Raw genomic sequence first — 16,142 nt, 5'->3', positions numbered from 1 at the left:
GTGTTTGCAGCCTGCTTTTTATTTCTATGGTATATGTAACACTGTGTTTTGAAAAAACTTAGTAAAGTCAGTTAGTTGGGAAGAAGAAATGAATGATCTTCAGACCAAGATCATTCAGATCAAAGTCCTCTGGCAGAAAACAGTAGGGAAAACGTCACGTACTGCCTTCACCCATATTACAAGTATTGTTTGCACCATAGATTCTGATCTCCACAACTTCTGCAAATACCTTCTCTGCCACCCCTCCCCCCATAAAATTGATTCCCTCCACAGCAAGAATCTTAAAATCTTCTCTGAGAAGCTTCCTGCAATAAACTATGAACTTTTCAATATTACATTCTGACAAGTCTAACTTCAAAACAAAACAAAAACCAAAACCAAATTTAAAACAACTCCTTAGAAAGGCACTTTACGCAACCATTTCTGGTTTGGCATTTACATGGAAACCAACTGTTAAGTACATGCTTTGGTTGTCTGCAAATCCAGCTACTGACTCCCTCACACACGTAATATTAAACCTGGCAAAACAGACCATTGCCACAACCAGGAAGACTGGCCATTTCACTTCTATACTCTACACATGCTGGGACTCATATAGTTAAACAATCTATCCGGTGCTCAGGGAAGCAAAGCACGACAGACAATGCAGAACTGCACTCTTTGGAACAGCTTCAAGTAAAAACCCCTGGCAAACTGACCTGAGCCCAGTTCTGAGATATATCAGCAATTTCCATGATGTTTTCTTGTCAGTAGTCAAGGTTACACTTGCTGCTTCAAAAACGTGCCACCATGAACAAGCAAGCCTGGGAGGCTCAAGTTTTGTTTCTACCTGTGATTCATGCTGACTGTGTCCAAACAGTATGACAAGGGTGTTTCACAGCTCTTGGATAAATATGTATGCCACAGTCACATCCTGACTCCAAACTGAAGGAAATGCAGCAGTAATTACCCACTCCTATGAACTGGCTTCTATGGAAACTAAATGCAGGAAACACAGGCTTGCTGTGGTCTAGCAGGTTCACCAGCTTGGATGATCAAGAGCCCAGAACTGTGGACCACACTGCCAAGCTGACCTGCATTACCACAGGCAAGTTAAGCCACAATTAAAGGAAAAAAATAGAAGAAAGGAACTGAAGAAAGAAGAAATTCCCCTTGAAAAGCTAGCCATACTGCACAAAACTACCTATCCCAAGCACTACTGCCTATCTAAAACCACAAAGCTTTCTTTTCCGGTAAATGTACATAAAGCCTCAACACGAGGTGTAATAGCAATCTTCAAATATACAAGCAAGATCTGCAAAGAGGAAAGGCATCAGCTGCTCCTCCAGCTTACTGAACACAGAACAAATAATAAGAGCCTTAAGGTACAGAAAACATAATCAAACCTGAGGAAAACCATCTAGTTAAGCACTAGGATAAACTGTCAAAGTAGGTTTGAATTCTCATAGTATTATTTCACTCTTAGAATAGTGGAAAAAACTACATCACTCCTGAAATCTTTTAGCCCATTAACTGTATAATCCCATTTAACAACACAGAGCCCAGCCTTGGAAAGACTTCGGTGTGTATTTCATTTTAAGCATTCAATCAGTCTCATTGAAATCATTGGGCTTTCCCAGATTAAGCATCTCAACAAATACTGCATTGTCTTTTGTCTATTCTGCACTACAAGAGTAAATGCAACTAAACCCAAAATGGAATAAAACTAGCAATTTTAACCCACAAAACATGCTGTATTAATATGTACAGAGTCAGAATTGCCATCCTGAGGCCTGAAAATGAGCACTGTGTTAGTCACCTGCACTCCTGCCCACCCCACCATAGGAAGAAGTGGATTGTTTACAGAGTTGTTAGTTTTGGGAGAAGCTTGTGCGCTAAGAGCCTGAGATGAGGCTTTGACCAACACTGTTCAATTCAACTTTGACCACACATCGCCCCTCCCTGGGCTGGGTTTTATTGCAACACTTCTGGTTTTGCCAGGATTAAAACAATTTTAGTATTCCTTTCATGGGCTGAACAGAAATAACAACAATAAGCCCTAAAAAACAAGTTAACCAACAGGAGTTGCTCGATCTGCACAAGGCTCTTGCTTGCTTATCCACCCCTTGGGAGTAACACTTCTGATCTTGTGTTAGGCATATCAGCATCCTAGAGCCAGCTCCCAGCAAACAGTCCAGAATGTTCCCTGACCCCAGAACAGGAGCTAATGACAAAAGCTTCCAGAACCACCTGGCTACCTCCCTCCTACATGGGGACTTATTGGGGACTTGGACTCCAAGCTCCACAGAAGCTCCAATTTCTGTCCTGGTGAAGGTTCTGGAGTGTCAGCATTTTTGCTCTAAATCAGAATGAAGAGTGCTCATTTGGTATAAAAATATTCCAAAAGGAAGTGTGTTTTGTTTGACAGTATTGTAACTCCAATGAATAAGTATAGCACAATTTAAATATCTTCAGTAAAAAAAAAATGAAGTAGTGTTATAAGAACAGACTGAAATATTTTACTTTACTAGAAATATCCACAGCACACCACAATTTCAAAATCATCAAAATGAAAACAGTGTTGATTTTTTTTACACTTCCCAGACATTAATATAACTGAATTCAACTCATGCCCACAACATATCTACAAGCTATTTTCCAGTGGAACATTTCAATGAAGAGTCACTTCTATTAATAGAACTTATACATAAAAATTATAGCTTGCAGTCAACTTCAGCTTTAAAGTTAAAGATCTCACAGCAAAAACAGTACAAGAAATGCAGACTTTTTTCCTGGCTGGGAGCATTGCTGTTCTATTTGAGCCTGAGAGCTGATGAGCCTACATGAGTCATTCCTCACACAGTGCATACATAACTTGCAGGAGCGGGCCCAGTTCAGAGCCAAGTCAGAGGATACAAGGATCCCATAGCATTTTATACCTTTTAAAGAAACTACTTTAAAGAAAGTAGTTCAGATGGCTTGCAAATATTGCTGGTGAAACTGAGAGTGATCTGCCCACAGTTTGCAGCTCTGGGGCTAGAACAGGCAAGGAAATGTCTTCAGAAGCAATTGTGAGGGAAGCAGTCTTAGGAGCCTGAGATCGCTGGTCAAGTCTCAAAATATTGGAGTATATATAAGGTATTGGAGCACATGTAGGACAATAACGAGGCTGGCACAAGACAGAGCTGCCCAAAGTACACGCAACTGTGAGAGAGCAGGGTTCAGTAACAGGCATGTCTTGCAAGTCAAGCGAGTGCTGGGATACAGGAGTGCTGCTGAGATGGAGCAACCTGATCTGTTAGCAAGTGCTATCAAATGCTGGCTGAGCAGGTGTCCTCTGTCTGGCAGCTTACCATGATAAGAAAGGCAAGCAGGTCCCAGAAAGACACATTAGGGGAAATAATCTAAAAAATGAAACATAAGCAAAGAGCAGAGCTATGCAAATATACAATATCCTCACCCTTTTGGACATTGAGGTTCAGTAATCTCCTCACACTCTTCTTCAACCCAGCTTGCCTCTCCTTAAAACAAATGAGTGTGATTTAAGACAGTACATTCTCATCGATAAATGCACGGTTTTTTTCATTTTACTGGATGCTTTGAAGTTGTATATGTTCTTGCTCCTTTCATACAAATATGGGTATATATATGAGAGACTGTAGGAACTTGTTGAGAATATTTACCTTTACAAACAGCACGATAATTGACACAGCAATCTTTATTTTCCACACAATCATCTGAACAGGAACAATGATATTCCGGTCGCCTTTTCTCTCCACACCTGAATTTATTGCAGGTCCATATGCGGGCTAAAAATCAGATGAGAGAGAAGGATGGCACAATGATTAATACAAGTCTAAGTGCAGAATTCATTAACTGAATGTGAAGTTCCATCTCAAATGCATGCTTACTGAAAACCAACTCTAGGTTACCTCATGCACAGATAATACTGCAAGTTTTGGCACTTTAGAAAACAGAATCACAGAATAGTTTGGGTTGGAAGGGACCTTCAAATGTCTAGTTGACCACCCTGGCTAAATAATCCAACTGCATAGCCATCTGAATACAATTATGCAGCACATGGTTATCAATACTACAGATCAGAAAGAATCCTTTTAAATATGGTCATTTATGTGGGTTTAATTTTGGTAAATGTGCACTATAAAGACACTCCCAAAAACAACTCCTCCAGATAAAAACCAAACTTGAATCTAGATTTGGAATATCCAGAAAATACTGAGAAGCAGTATTCTGACTTGCACTGACATTGCATTTGCAATTTTTTTTTACCAGTCACCATCTGGCACTCCAACTTTTCTCAGCACCTCTTAGGCATAAGCATCACTCTGCCACTATTTGAGACTATATACATAAGCTCACAGGAAGACCTACTGACTTCAGCTTCATTGCTGTTTTTAGTTGAGACTTTTCTTCCTAATACATATTGATTTTTCTGAACAGAATATTCCAATACATGGTATAATTTGAAGATAATTTTGTTATCAGTTGTGAAGAAACGTAGAGCCTTTGCAGTCAAGGAGGATAAACATGAATGAATTTACCAGCTCAGTGAATGTTTAAGTGAAGGCCTTAGAGAAATGGAATCCAAACACAGATATTTGAGCAGAATCAATGATTTTCATACATGACTAGCAACTAGAAATCCCTACAAGCATTCCCAAGGGGTTAATCTCACTTTCAGCAATATTGAACTTCAATAACTACCAGTGTCAGTAAATCTTTACTTCTGAGAAAGAGACAGAGAGAAAGAGAAGAAACTGTTATGGTTCTAGTTACATGATACTATTGGTAAATCAGAATGTTAAGACTAATTAAAGAAAAAAACCAAACAAAAACCACAAATAAATTAAAAAAACCCTACACCACCAAACCACCACACAAGAAAAACAAACCACCACCACCACACAATAAATCTCCATTCTTGGTGCTGAGACAGACTCTCCAGTTTGGTTTTAAAGAATTCTTTAAGTTGAGGGAGAGTGGTGTAATAAAATACAGTGGAGAGCAAATCCTATTCAGCTACGCTCAAAGCTTTACAGAATTTAGCAGATCTTTCAATAACAGTCAGTTGAATTGGGGATCTAAGCCTAGTTTCATCATTTGGTTTTAAAAGTCAACAGTGGAATTTCTGATTTTAGGGTGAGAATACATTGATAAATTTTACAAATACATGTAAAGAGGAGTGAGAAGAAAAATAATTAGCTGAAACAAATGCTGCATATGAAGCACTAAGGCAAAACTAAAATAGAAAAAACAGGTTCTGCTCTTAGTGTTCCTACCCACACTAACACTTTTCCCTGTCAAATTTCTCCATGGTACTTTTCACACCTTTGTCTATCTGACCTTTACTTTCTGGCAAACGATGAGAACTGCTTCTCACTTCACAATCATTCTCCACCAGTGGAATCTATTTTGTCACCCTGCCTTGTCCCAGAGGCCAGCACATGACCTTTGCTTCATACTCAAGCTGGGGAGTAACAATGCAGAAGGACTGAGTAGCTGGATAAGGAGAGATGGCAGCTTTCACAGAGCTGCTCTGTCCTTCCCTTTTTCATGCAGGCAATGACAGAAAGATACAATATGCAGAATGCATTTCTATTCCTGACTTGCCCAAGAATGTAGGAGTTGTCCCCAGTGCCAGGGACAATGCAGGTCACTGTTCTCTCACCCCCAGAGAGAGAATAAAAAACTGGCTGAGACCTAAAGTTATAGTTGCTCCTCTTCTTTCCAACCGAGAGAGCAGCAGCACAGTCCCTCGCAGACTCTCCCCCCATAGGAGCTATAAGCAAGCCAGTCAGCTGGCTGGCTATGTCAGCTTCTATGTAGTCCAGCTGGATGAAGTACAAATTTTGTTTGTGTACAACAGCTGCATCAGAGCCCTGATGTTTCCATAGGAGTCCCCAGTACCACCATCACAACTGCAACTTCATCTGTGGTGCAATGGAGGGAGCACAAAGAAGGGCAGACCACCGATATCAGAAACACGCCACTGATGAGCAGCTCCCCTTTGCACTCACTATCTGAAAGTGGTCAGGGATTATGGCCACCAGACCACAATACTCATACACAGAACTGTCCCACATCACAAAACAGGGGAGTTCACCCCCACAACTTTTCTCCATTCTTACCTGGTTGTATACATGCTTCTTGGTAATCTAAGCAGCAGTTTCCAAGCTTGACACAATCTCTATCACAGCGGCAGCTTCCAAAGGTCCTTTCAAAGCAACGACCTTTGCAGGTTTTCACTGTAATATTGGATAGTGTTAGATATCAGTGGCTGAGCCCACATCAGTCAACATGCAAAAAAGAAATTAATAGTCAGCATGTGGGATGACACAGATAGTCATTCCACACAACTTACAGAATGGCTGCAAAAGACAGTAAGGAAAGTTTAGCATTTAGTTTCTCTTCTAACTGAACAAAAATATTTTTTCCATCATGTTGAGCAAATGGTCTGCTCTGCTTTAGCAGGAACATGGCATTTCATTATTGGAAGAAGTGAAACAAAACACTAGAATCCTATTTGCAACTGTCCCTGCCCTTCTGTATCACCAGAAAAATACAAGTACAATCATTCAGAATATGGAAGACCTGTCAGAGGAAATTTAAACCTAGATTTTCATTAAGGGTGCCTTAAAGAGTAAAATGCTTTTACAGAGAACACTGATTTTCATTATCATGTCTGATAAATGTTCCACTTTCTATAAATAAACATTAATTAGAATCTAGACTGCATTAGCTATGCTTGGAATTCCCACATGCTCATGCTCTGTTTGAATGTCTGTCCTCATACAAATCAGAGGAACTGAAGGAGACCCAGTTCTGCATCCCACTGTACAATAATTAAGGCATTATCTCAAGACACAGGAAGAAACATTCCAAACCAGATATAGGAGATACAAACTTGAGGTGTGTGATATTAGAAAAATGAGATAATGAGCCAGTATTGCAAAGTTGTAACAAAATCAGGAAAAACACCTCAAACAAGTTGTAGTAGGAAATTAATAACCTGTTTTTTAGTTAAAAAACAAACAAAAAAAAATCAGTATAGGGCTATTGTTAAACCACTTTAAAATTATTCTACATAGCTGTTCCCAAAGAGAAGCTTGATTTTTTAAAATCTCTTTCGTAACCTTCCACCTGAAGAAACTTCATAATTGAAAAAACCACATATTTTTCAGGACAGAAAACAGCCAGAGGAATTCCACAAGGAACATTTTCAGACTACAATTCTAACCAGTTTAAAAAAACAAACAAAAAAACAAAAACAAACAACTTTTTCACCATAATTGACTGGGAAAGATTAAAAACAAATGTTCCAGGACAACATGAAATAGAAGTTGTTGGTTGGGGGTTTTGGGTTTTTTACGATGAACTGAGAAAAGATAGCCATGTGACATCACCACAGTGACAGCTGGGACATGTGGAAGCTGCCAGACCAGACACAGAGTGCCAGTTTACCTCTCAAGTGAGTACACACAAGTATTGAGTACACCTGAGCTTTATTTCCTGGTATTTTCATTTCCCTCTAACTGAAACTGCTTCCAGCATTGCATCCCATCCTCTTCCTGCAGCAAGAAAGGGTGGCATTCTGATAATATCAAGACTAATTTACAAAAAAAAAAACCAAAAAACACACAAAAAAAACCCACCACACAAAACCCAACAAACAAAAAGGAAACCAAAAAGGCATATTAGTTACCATCTTTTGAACAGCTAGGCTTCAGGCCAAATATACATCCTAGGATTGTCGTTAACATGCAAACACAGAGTACCTGTGGGACAGAAAAAAAAGACAGTAATCTTAAGTGACCACTGAATGCTTTTGAAAGCCCGCACTTTCTCTAGAATGCTACATAAATGTGCTCAAATTGATAAATATGTAGATCAGGAGGTGGATTTCATTAATTTTACACACATTTTTCACTAACACAAGTCGCTACATTGTTTGCAATTAATTACTGCTGCACAAATACGGACATTCCCAGGACTGGGCCTGTGTATTTGGTTTTTTATAAAGTTACTTACTGTAGACACAGTGGTGCTTGCTTCCCATGAACAATAAATTAAGATGTTTATTATTACACATCAATTTCATAGAAACTTCTTTGCTCTGCTTCTTCCCTCCTCCTAGGTTGTTCTAAGAAGGTGAAGCTCTGCCATTGACCACAGGCTACAGAAAGCATAGCCCTTAAGTGATACCTATAATTTTCTTAGCCAGGAAAACCTTTTCCCACTTCCTAGTAAGCAGTTCATACTAGATGTTGGTCCATACCATGGTAAGCAACTGTGGGATGTCACATTAGACTGACCACAGTGTCTGACACTGACCAGAAAGTATGGCCATGTTTATTTTGGATTTTGAATGCATTAGTGTTATCAAACAAGCACCATACTGTCCTTAACACAGCATTTTAGGGCAAGATCTAGTGCCTGCTCATACACAAGGAAAGATTCCTTTTAACCTCTTAAGTACTGGAACTGGTTCATAAACTCTTCAGGAAAAATGTGCATACTATTAACACATACAGAATAATTAAAGAGTCTAGGAAAGCCAACACTGCAGTTATAATGCCTATTCTATTCAAGTGTAGAAGAGAATAGGTACTTTGCCAAAATACCTGAAAGAAAAGGCACTGTAATAATGAAGACTTTCTTATTCAGAAGTATTTGGGGAGATACTTGTAGGAGAGAACGTACATACTGCCTTCCCAGCAATCATTCTCTGAGGAAAACTTACTTTCAAGCAATACTTCAATGATATTTTGTACATGCCTACACAAAGTCTCTCCCTTTATTCCTCCTCCCCATCAGAAAAAAAATGCTGAGTCATTATTACAATGCCTGAATCATGCTGGGATGAATTTTTGCCACATCACATTTTAAAATGCGCCCAATTATTTCTCAAGCTTAAAGACTGTGACAACTTCAGTATATAAGAACTATTTGTCTTGGCTGTAACAAGCATACAGTTCACTAGACAGTTTTGTTCACTAAGCAGCTAATAAAGACAGCAAGAAAGCAATTTCTGGAATGTGCAGCATTGAAATTTAGATATTCTGGATTTGTGAAGTGCAAATTATAGAATCATACAAACAAATAGGCTGGAAAAGACATTTAAGATAATTAAGTCCAACCATTACCCCAGGACTGCCAAGACCATCACTAACCCATGTCACTGAGAGCGTCATCTGCATGAGTTTTTGAACACTTCCAGGGACAATGATTCTACCAGTTCTCTGGGCAGCCTGTTCTAATGCACGACAACCCTTTTGGTGAAGAAATTTTTCCTAATATCCAATCCAAGCCTCCCCTGTCACTGCCTGAGGCCATTACCTCTTGTCCTATTGCTTGTTACTTAGGAGATGAGAGCAACCCCAACCCACTACAACCTCATTTCAGGTAGTGGTAAAGAGCAATAAAATCCCCCTGAGCCTTCTCTTCCCCACTAAACAACCCCAGTTCCCTCAGTCATTCCTCATAAGACTTGTTCTCCAGACCATTCACCAGCTTCGTTGCACTTCTCTGGACCTGCTCCAGCACCTCAATGTCCTTCTTGTAGGGAGGGGCCCAGAACTGAACACAGGATTCAAGGTGCAGCCTCACCAGTGCCAAGTACAGGGGGACAATGACTTTCCTAGTCCTGCTGGCCACATTAGTTCCGATACAGGCCAGGATTGCTGTTGGCCTTCTTGGCTCATGTTCATCAGCCACCAATCAGCATTCCCAAGTCCTTTTCCACCGAGCAGCTTTTCAGCCACTCTTCGCCAACGCTGTAGCATTATACGAGGTTATTGTGGCTCAGACTCAGTACCCAGCACTTTGCCTTGTTGAAGCTCATGCCACTGGCCACAGTCCATCAATCCAGCCTGTCCAGATCCCCCTGCAGAGCCATCCTGCCTTCCAGTAGATCAACACCACTCAGCATGGTACCGTCCACAAATTTACCGAGGGTGCACTCGCTCTCCTCATTCAGATCATCAATGAAGATGTTAAACAACACTGGCCCTAACACTGAGCCAGGAGGGACACCATTGACCAATGGTGACCCATTCACCAATTGGGTCATTCACCAATTAGATGTGATGCCATATACCACCACTCTGGGTTCAGCCATCTAGCCAGTTTCCAACCCAGCAAAGAATACACCTATCCAGGTTGTAAGCAGCCAATTTGTTTAGGAGAACACTGTGGGAGACACGAGTCAAATGCTTTATTTAAGTCCAAATACACAATGTCCCCAGCCTTTGCCTCATCAACCAGGTGGGTACCTTATCATAGGATATCAGGTTATTCAAGTTAGACCTGCTCTTCATGAACCCATGCTGACTGGGCCTGATCCCTCAGTTTTTCCACAGGTGCTTTATGATCTCACTTCGGATCATCTGCTTCATGACCTTCCCCGGCACTGAGGTCAGGCTGACAGGCCTGCAGTTCCCAGGGTCATCCTTCCTGTCCTTTTTGTAGAGAGGTGCCACATTAGCCAACTTCCAGTCCCCTGGGACCTGCTCACTAGACTAGGACCACTGATAAGTGACAGAGAGTGGCTTAGCAAGCTACTCTGCAAGCTCCTTTAGCATTCTTGGATGTAACCCATCCATACCTATAGACTTATATAGGTCTAAGTGGAACAGAAGGACACTAACCATTTCTTCCTGAATTACAGGGATTTCAATCAGCTCCCCATCTCTGCCATCCAGCTCAGGGAACTGAGTACCCTGAGGATGGCTGGTGTGACTATTAAAATATGAAACATTATCAGAACTATTAAGCAATAACAAAAATATTACATATATAACATTCACAAGAAAATGGAATTATAGACTCAATCTGATTAAACTATGGCCTAGAATTCTGAACCACACTAGCTCAATCTTAGATTATTGAATACAATGTCTAGCAGAGAAATAAGTACTTTTTGAATTCAGAACTATCTTTGAATTGATAGGGAAAGAAGGAAAACAAAAACCAAAACCCTGGCATTATCAATGCACCAAGATACAATACAACTAATAGAAAGGTGCAAGTCTCCATTAACCCGGCCATGAAGAATGAACACAGCTAGGTAGGTAGCACATCAAATGAAAGATATTAAGGCCCTGCAAAAATCAATGGAGAGAGCAAAACCTCTGTGCAGATTCGGTTTAAACCATGACACCTCTTATTGTCCTTTTCGTAATAATTCATTATTATTTGGAAATTACAAACAGATTCATTTGTTTTTTAAAAAAGGCAACTTGAGAATGTTCTATTCCAGGGTGACAACATATTGCTTCTCAACTCCCACCAGGCTCTGCTACTAAGACCAAGGAGTAGAACATCCTCTGACACGCAACCATAAGTGTGCTTTTAAACAAAAGCCAAACCTCTGCCTGCAAGAGCTTTATCCCATACCTTTGGACAGCTACATGACTTGTGACCCTTACACCACCTAAGGCATCCTCATGACAAAAACACATTACAGTGCCGCTAAATAAACTATTACTATTCCTTTATGGAGATTCAGTGTAGGTAATGCACTTTTAAAATAGGAATTTAATTGTGACATTAAATTAATTTTTAAAAAAATAAAAAGCAAAAATAAACTAAACAAAGGCCACCCCAAAGTAGTAGCGTTCTAATACTTCCCAATTAAAATTAGTACATCCTCACTGAAGTTCCCAAATAACTCATGATATTTTGGCATCAAATGTTATAAAATCAAGGTTGTGTATTCTATTCCAAATTTTCAGTTTTACACTTCCATGAACATAATTTATTCCAACAAGCAAAAACATGAAAGGATTATGTTCACTGAGCCATATTTCTTTTGGCTAAGAAACACTATAAAAGGGTCATACTACTTGATGCATTAGTGCAACTTGTTTTCCCAAGTAATACTCTGGAAACCTCATACAGTAACAGACAACACCGCACTACAAGCATACTACAAAAATGCTGTGTCTCATAGAACAAACCAGTTCTGCTCTCAAATTTCTTACATATACATACAAGAGAAAACATGGTCCAGGACCCTACCTGCCATCTATAGTAATGAAGATCTGGGAACTTCATTGACTCATCACATTCAAGCCTTTGCTTTCTTAACATTGGTCTTACTAGCTTAAATTTCAGTCTTAAAATATTTTACTGCAAAATACTAAAGATTCTCCACCCCATTTTGGTTGGGTTTTTTTTTCCTTTCTTTCTTCAATGCTTAATAAAGAAGCTTCACAAAAATTGCAAGCTTAAAGGTAAAGCTTTTAATAATGTTCTGGCACAACCAACTCCAACCTAGTGGAAAAAACATTAAGCTGCAATTGCATAGTATAAGGTTTTGAATCAAAGCTTTATCTTGAGCCTGAATGACTTCAGTCACGTGGATATTATAGATGCAAAAGGCACAAAACATCCAGCTGGAACAATGTGGAGCAATTAGTACTGGCCAACAGCAGCAGTCATCCTGACTGGGCACAGCAAGAGGTTGCTACACTAGTAGCTGACTTATTGTCGGTGGAAAGGCTCCAAGATGATCAGTTCTGCAGAAGGAATATTTTGCTAGCTTTAAAGATTGCCCAGGTACAAGAATTCATCTCACTGCTGCAGTCCAAATGTGCACTCATTCACTTCACTTCATGCGAGGTGGAACTTCGCTGCAGAAAGCAGATCACCAATATTACCTAAACTACTTTACACACACCTAGCTCAGTTTGGGGATGTGGCAGTCTGAGGTGTAAAGGTTAAATTATTTTTAATCTATATAGAAACAAGTAACTGCACATGTAGTTTAAGATTTACTATCAAGAAACTCATGAGAACCCTGCAGCATCCTGCTGCAAGCACCAGACTGATCTCTAGTTACTATCACTGTCTGCCTTCAACCTTTAGTCTCTCTTTAAACAAAAGGAGAAGTTCTCACCCCCTCTCCCCCCTCCCCCAAATTCTTCCCCTAAAAAGAGAAAGCAAGAACTGAGAAAAGGCACAATTTAGAAAGAACATGTGAATCCAATACTTACTAGGAAGGCAAATAAAAGAAACTGGCCTTGTTATATACAAAAGTAACACATGAACTTTTTGTCCTGTAACTTGAGACATTTTGAGGACAAAATGTCAGATTTGGTTTTAATATAGTATCTGAGAAAAGCTTTTAAATCAACACAGTAAAAACTGACGAGAAGAAAGTGTCTTTTTTTGTTTTAAAATATTTTTTAGAAAGTTTGTTTTGGAATTAAAAAAAACCATTGTCATCTAGGGATGAATCTTTGTCCCATCACTGCTTCCTTTATGTGGGAGGAAGCAATAAAAGCTTTGCTTTGTAAACATTATAGTGGTTGGGAATAGGTGGTTGAATGTCTGAAGAACTGTAATCCTGAAAACATTTCAAAAGTCTTTTATTTTGAGCTGGGCAGATGGAAAGATGATAACATGATTAGAGAGCAGAATTATTTCCATCATTCATCTCTAGAACTGCAGAGAAGAGAATTTCCCAGCAGTGATTTCGGGGGCTAGTGGAAGGGCCACAGAGGCAGTAAGAAACCAGAGCCCAGAGACTAGTCAACTATACAGGTCTTGGTGACATACAAAGAAAGCTCTCACCAACCTCAGCTACTGTTGTCTATCCTTTGCTGCTGTATGTTACTCTTCCTTCCATTACATAGTCAATGCTACTGTCCCTTTCTCTTTATTCCTCCCCAGCTATGTCCATCTCCCCTACTTCCCCTCTATTCTGCATTTTTCTTTGCAGAATTCCTGAAGAATGCACCAATACTCCTTTCAAGGAATAATAATTCTGAACTAAGTTTCTTCCTGTGTTGATTTTACTCAATCTTCGCCTACCATGTACTTCATTGCTTCCTGTAGTCATTTCTTCATCCCTGGTGCTCCATGGCCAATAAACCTTGTCACTCCAAGGCTTAAGGTACTTTTGTTAACTACTAGGCAATTAACAAGGCAAAATATGCAAAGTAGTGGTTTTCCATTCCAAACTCCATGACTGACTCCCACAGCTGTGTCATGTCTCTTCATGAAGGGAGAATGTCTAGACTGGATCTGTAACGCCAGCATTACAAAAAAAAAACCATGGAATTTTCCAAAACCACTGGGATCTGTGAAGAGCATACTGTTTTCACTGTTCTGTGCGCCTAGAATAGATGACTAACGATCTGGACCTTCACATTGAAATATCTTTGAGAAAGACATTCACCTGCAAAAGTGTAAAGAACACAGTAATAAATAATGAATTTCCAGTAACAGGCAAGTTACCTTCAGTCTTTAAAAAGGCATTGTTAAAAATGCAGAAAGCATAGTGTACAGAGGAAAAAGAAAATATCTACACTTGCCAGGAGCAGTGGAACACTTACTTACGCTTGTAAAAGTTATTTTTAAACGGGTATAAATGCCCAACAGCTCAGTTTTATTCAAAAGCAGGGGATTCTTAATAATGTTTACTAAACTGAAAAGAGATGGGTACTTTCACTCGCACCAACACAGCCACATACCTAAATAGATCACCTAAAATAACAAGTTATCGCAACTGTAACAAGTGTACCACCTCCTTCTTGCACCACCCATCTCTTCTTTCCACATTTGTAAATATTTTTATGCTCTTCAAAGACTTACTTATGTTGACCCACATTCCACACCTAGAGCTCAGCCGGAGGAGAGCTGCTGGGTCTCAGGTCCTGGCTGTCCTGAAACACTGAAGGTGACTGAATGATCCTGAAATCAGTGGATAGAAAAGCTGGAGCCTACACCCCAAACCTTTTCAGAGCTGAAAAGATAAGCTATAAAAATGCATAGGGATTATTGCTTTTTCTTCCCAAAGCAGCACACAGCAGGTCTACTCTCATTGTTTTTATTGAATGTTCTCAAGACTGTTATTATATACTATTGCAACCAAAGGTCATTCAAAAGACAAAAACAGTTTAAAGGTAGCTTGAGCGACCGTAAGATATTATAAAAATCCTTTATAGACAGCTTGCTAAAGAATGATAATTGTTCATTCAGCAGGGAATTATCATACTATAGCTCTCTAAATACCTTTCAGAACTATTTGAGCGCTTGGTTTTAACAAGAGACAGAAAGATAGGAAAGACGTAGCACTTGTCAGCTAGGATCTAAAAAAATTGTCTTATTTGTTGCTTGTCCAACTGTACAGGTACATATTCTCCCGGAAGGTATCAATACATCAGTTGTTCTCAAAGCACATCTAGTTGTTCTGGTTTTCAATGCATTTTACATCATGGGAGTATTTAAGAGACAAACTAATGTTTAACTATATGCTAGACAAAAATAAAAGGAAATAACTTCTGGGTAAATTCCCAGAAAACAGATAGCAGCTGACTCTACTATATCATCAGAGTAGGGTTTGGGTTTTTTTTTTTTCAGGACTGAAAGCTGATCTTGGTTTATGAGAAAAAGTGTCAATATTGTACTTGCAAACACTATTTCATGCAACAGATCAGACTATTTAATCAGCAAGTAGGGTTTTTTCAGGACTGAGAACTGATCTTGATTTACAAGAAAAAGTGTAAATATTGTACTTGCAAATACAATTCTTTCATTCAGCACAACAGATCATATACAGGACTTCCTACTCCAAAAGTCACTTCTCAAGAATAACACTAAAGCTGTTCTGATTTATAGTACCGCCATAAGAGTTACAAAACAAGAACAGTGTAAGAGGAGGTTGCATCTAGTGGGTACCAATAATGCCACTAAGTATACCAAAGAAGCCTACATTTGCCTCTATCTTTCCCTTGCAGATGCTGTTGGTTCTGCCACCATGACAGCAACATTTAGGCTGAGCAGGAAGACAGAGCAACCTTAAAAAGCAAGTGAAGAAATCCTGCAAAACAAATGTAAAAAGAATGTAAGGAGTATCAAAAATGGTAGAACCACAAAGCAGTAAGGGAAGAAGATGGGACAAATAAGGTTTCAAAGCTATTCACCATGGGTCTTCACTAAGCACACTGACACCAATCACAAGCACACCTTTAGACCTGAATTCTTTGGCCATTTTCCAAAAAAGGATGCCAGGGCTAACAGAGAGACCATTATTTCCCACTGCACCCTTTTAATACAGCCCCTTAAGATACAAAAGGCAGACTATCAAATTTTAATGCCTCACAGCATGGAAACTTATTGCAGTCAGAAGAGGACTG

At 39.5% G+C, this 16,142-nt stretch overlaps 1 protein-coding gene across 2 annotated transcripts in view; it reads right to left on the bottom strand.

Moving 5' to 3' along the window:
* ENPP1 (ectonucleotide pyrophosphatase/phosphodiesterase 1) overlaps positions 1-16,142 on the bottom strand; it is a 55,883-nt gene that overhangs the window by 31,433 nt on the left and 8,308 nt on the right. For both annotated transcript variants that reach the window (XM_005154818.3, XM_034060792.1), the window contains exons 2-5: positions 7,703-7,775; positions 6,129-6,245; positions 3,663-3,788; positions 3,440-3,500 (exon numbers count right to left, since the gene is read on the bottom strand). In XM_005154818.3, coding sequence (XP_005154875.2) covers positions 3,440-3,500; positions 3,663-3,788; positions 6,129-6,245; positions 7,703-7,775 — 377 coding nt within the window. The remainder of the gene's footprint in view (positions 1-3,439; positions 3,501-3,662; positions 3,789-6,128; positions 6,246-7,702; positions 7,776-16,142) is intronic.

This window comes from Melopsittacus undulatus, chromosome 3 (assembly GCF_012275295.1).
Source record: "Melopsittacus undulatus isolate bMelUnd1 chromosome 3, bMelUnd1.mat.Z, whole genome shotgun sequence".
NCBI lineage: Eukaryota > Metazoa > Chordata > Aves > Psittaciformes > Psittaculidae > Melopsittacus > Melopsittacus undulatus.
Note: the sequence above shows the minus strand (reverse complement) of the source record. Positions and strands in the feature narration are given on the sequence as shown.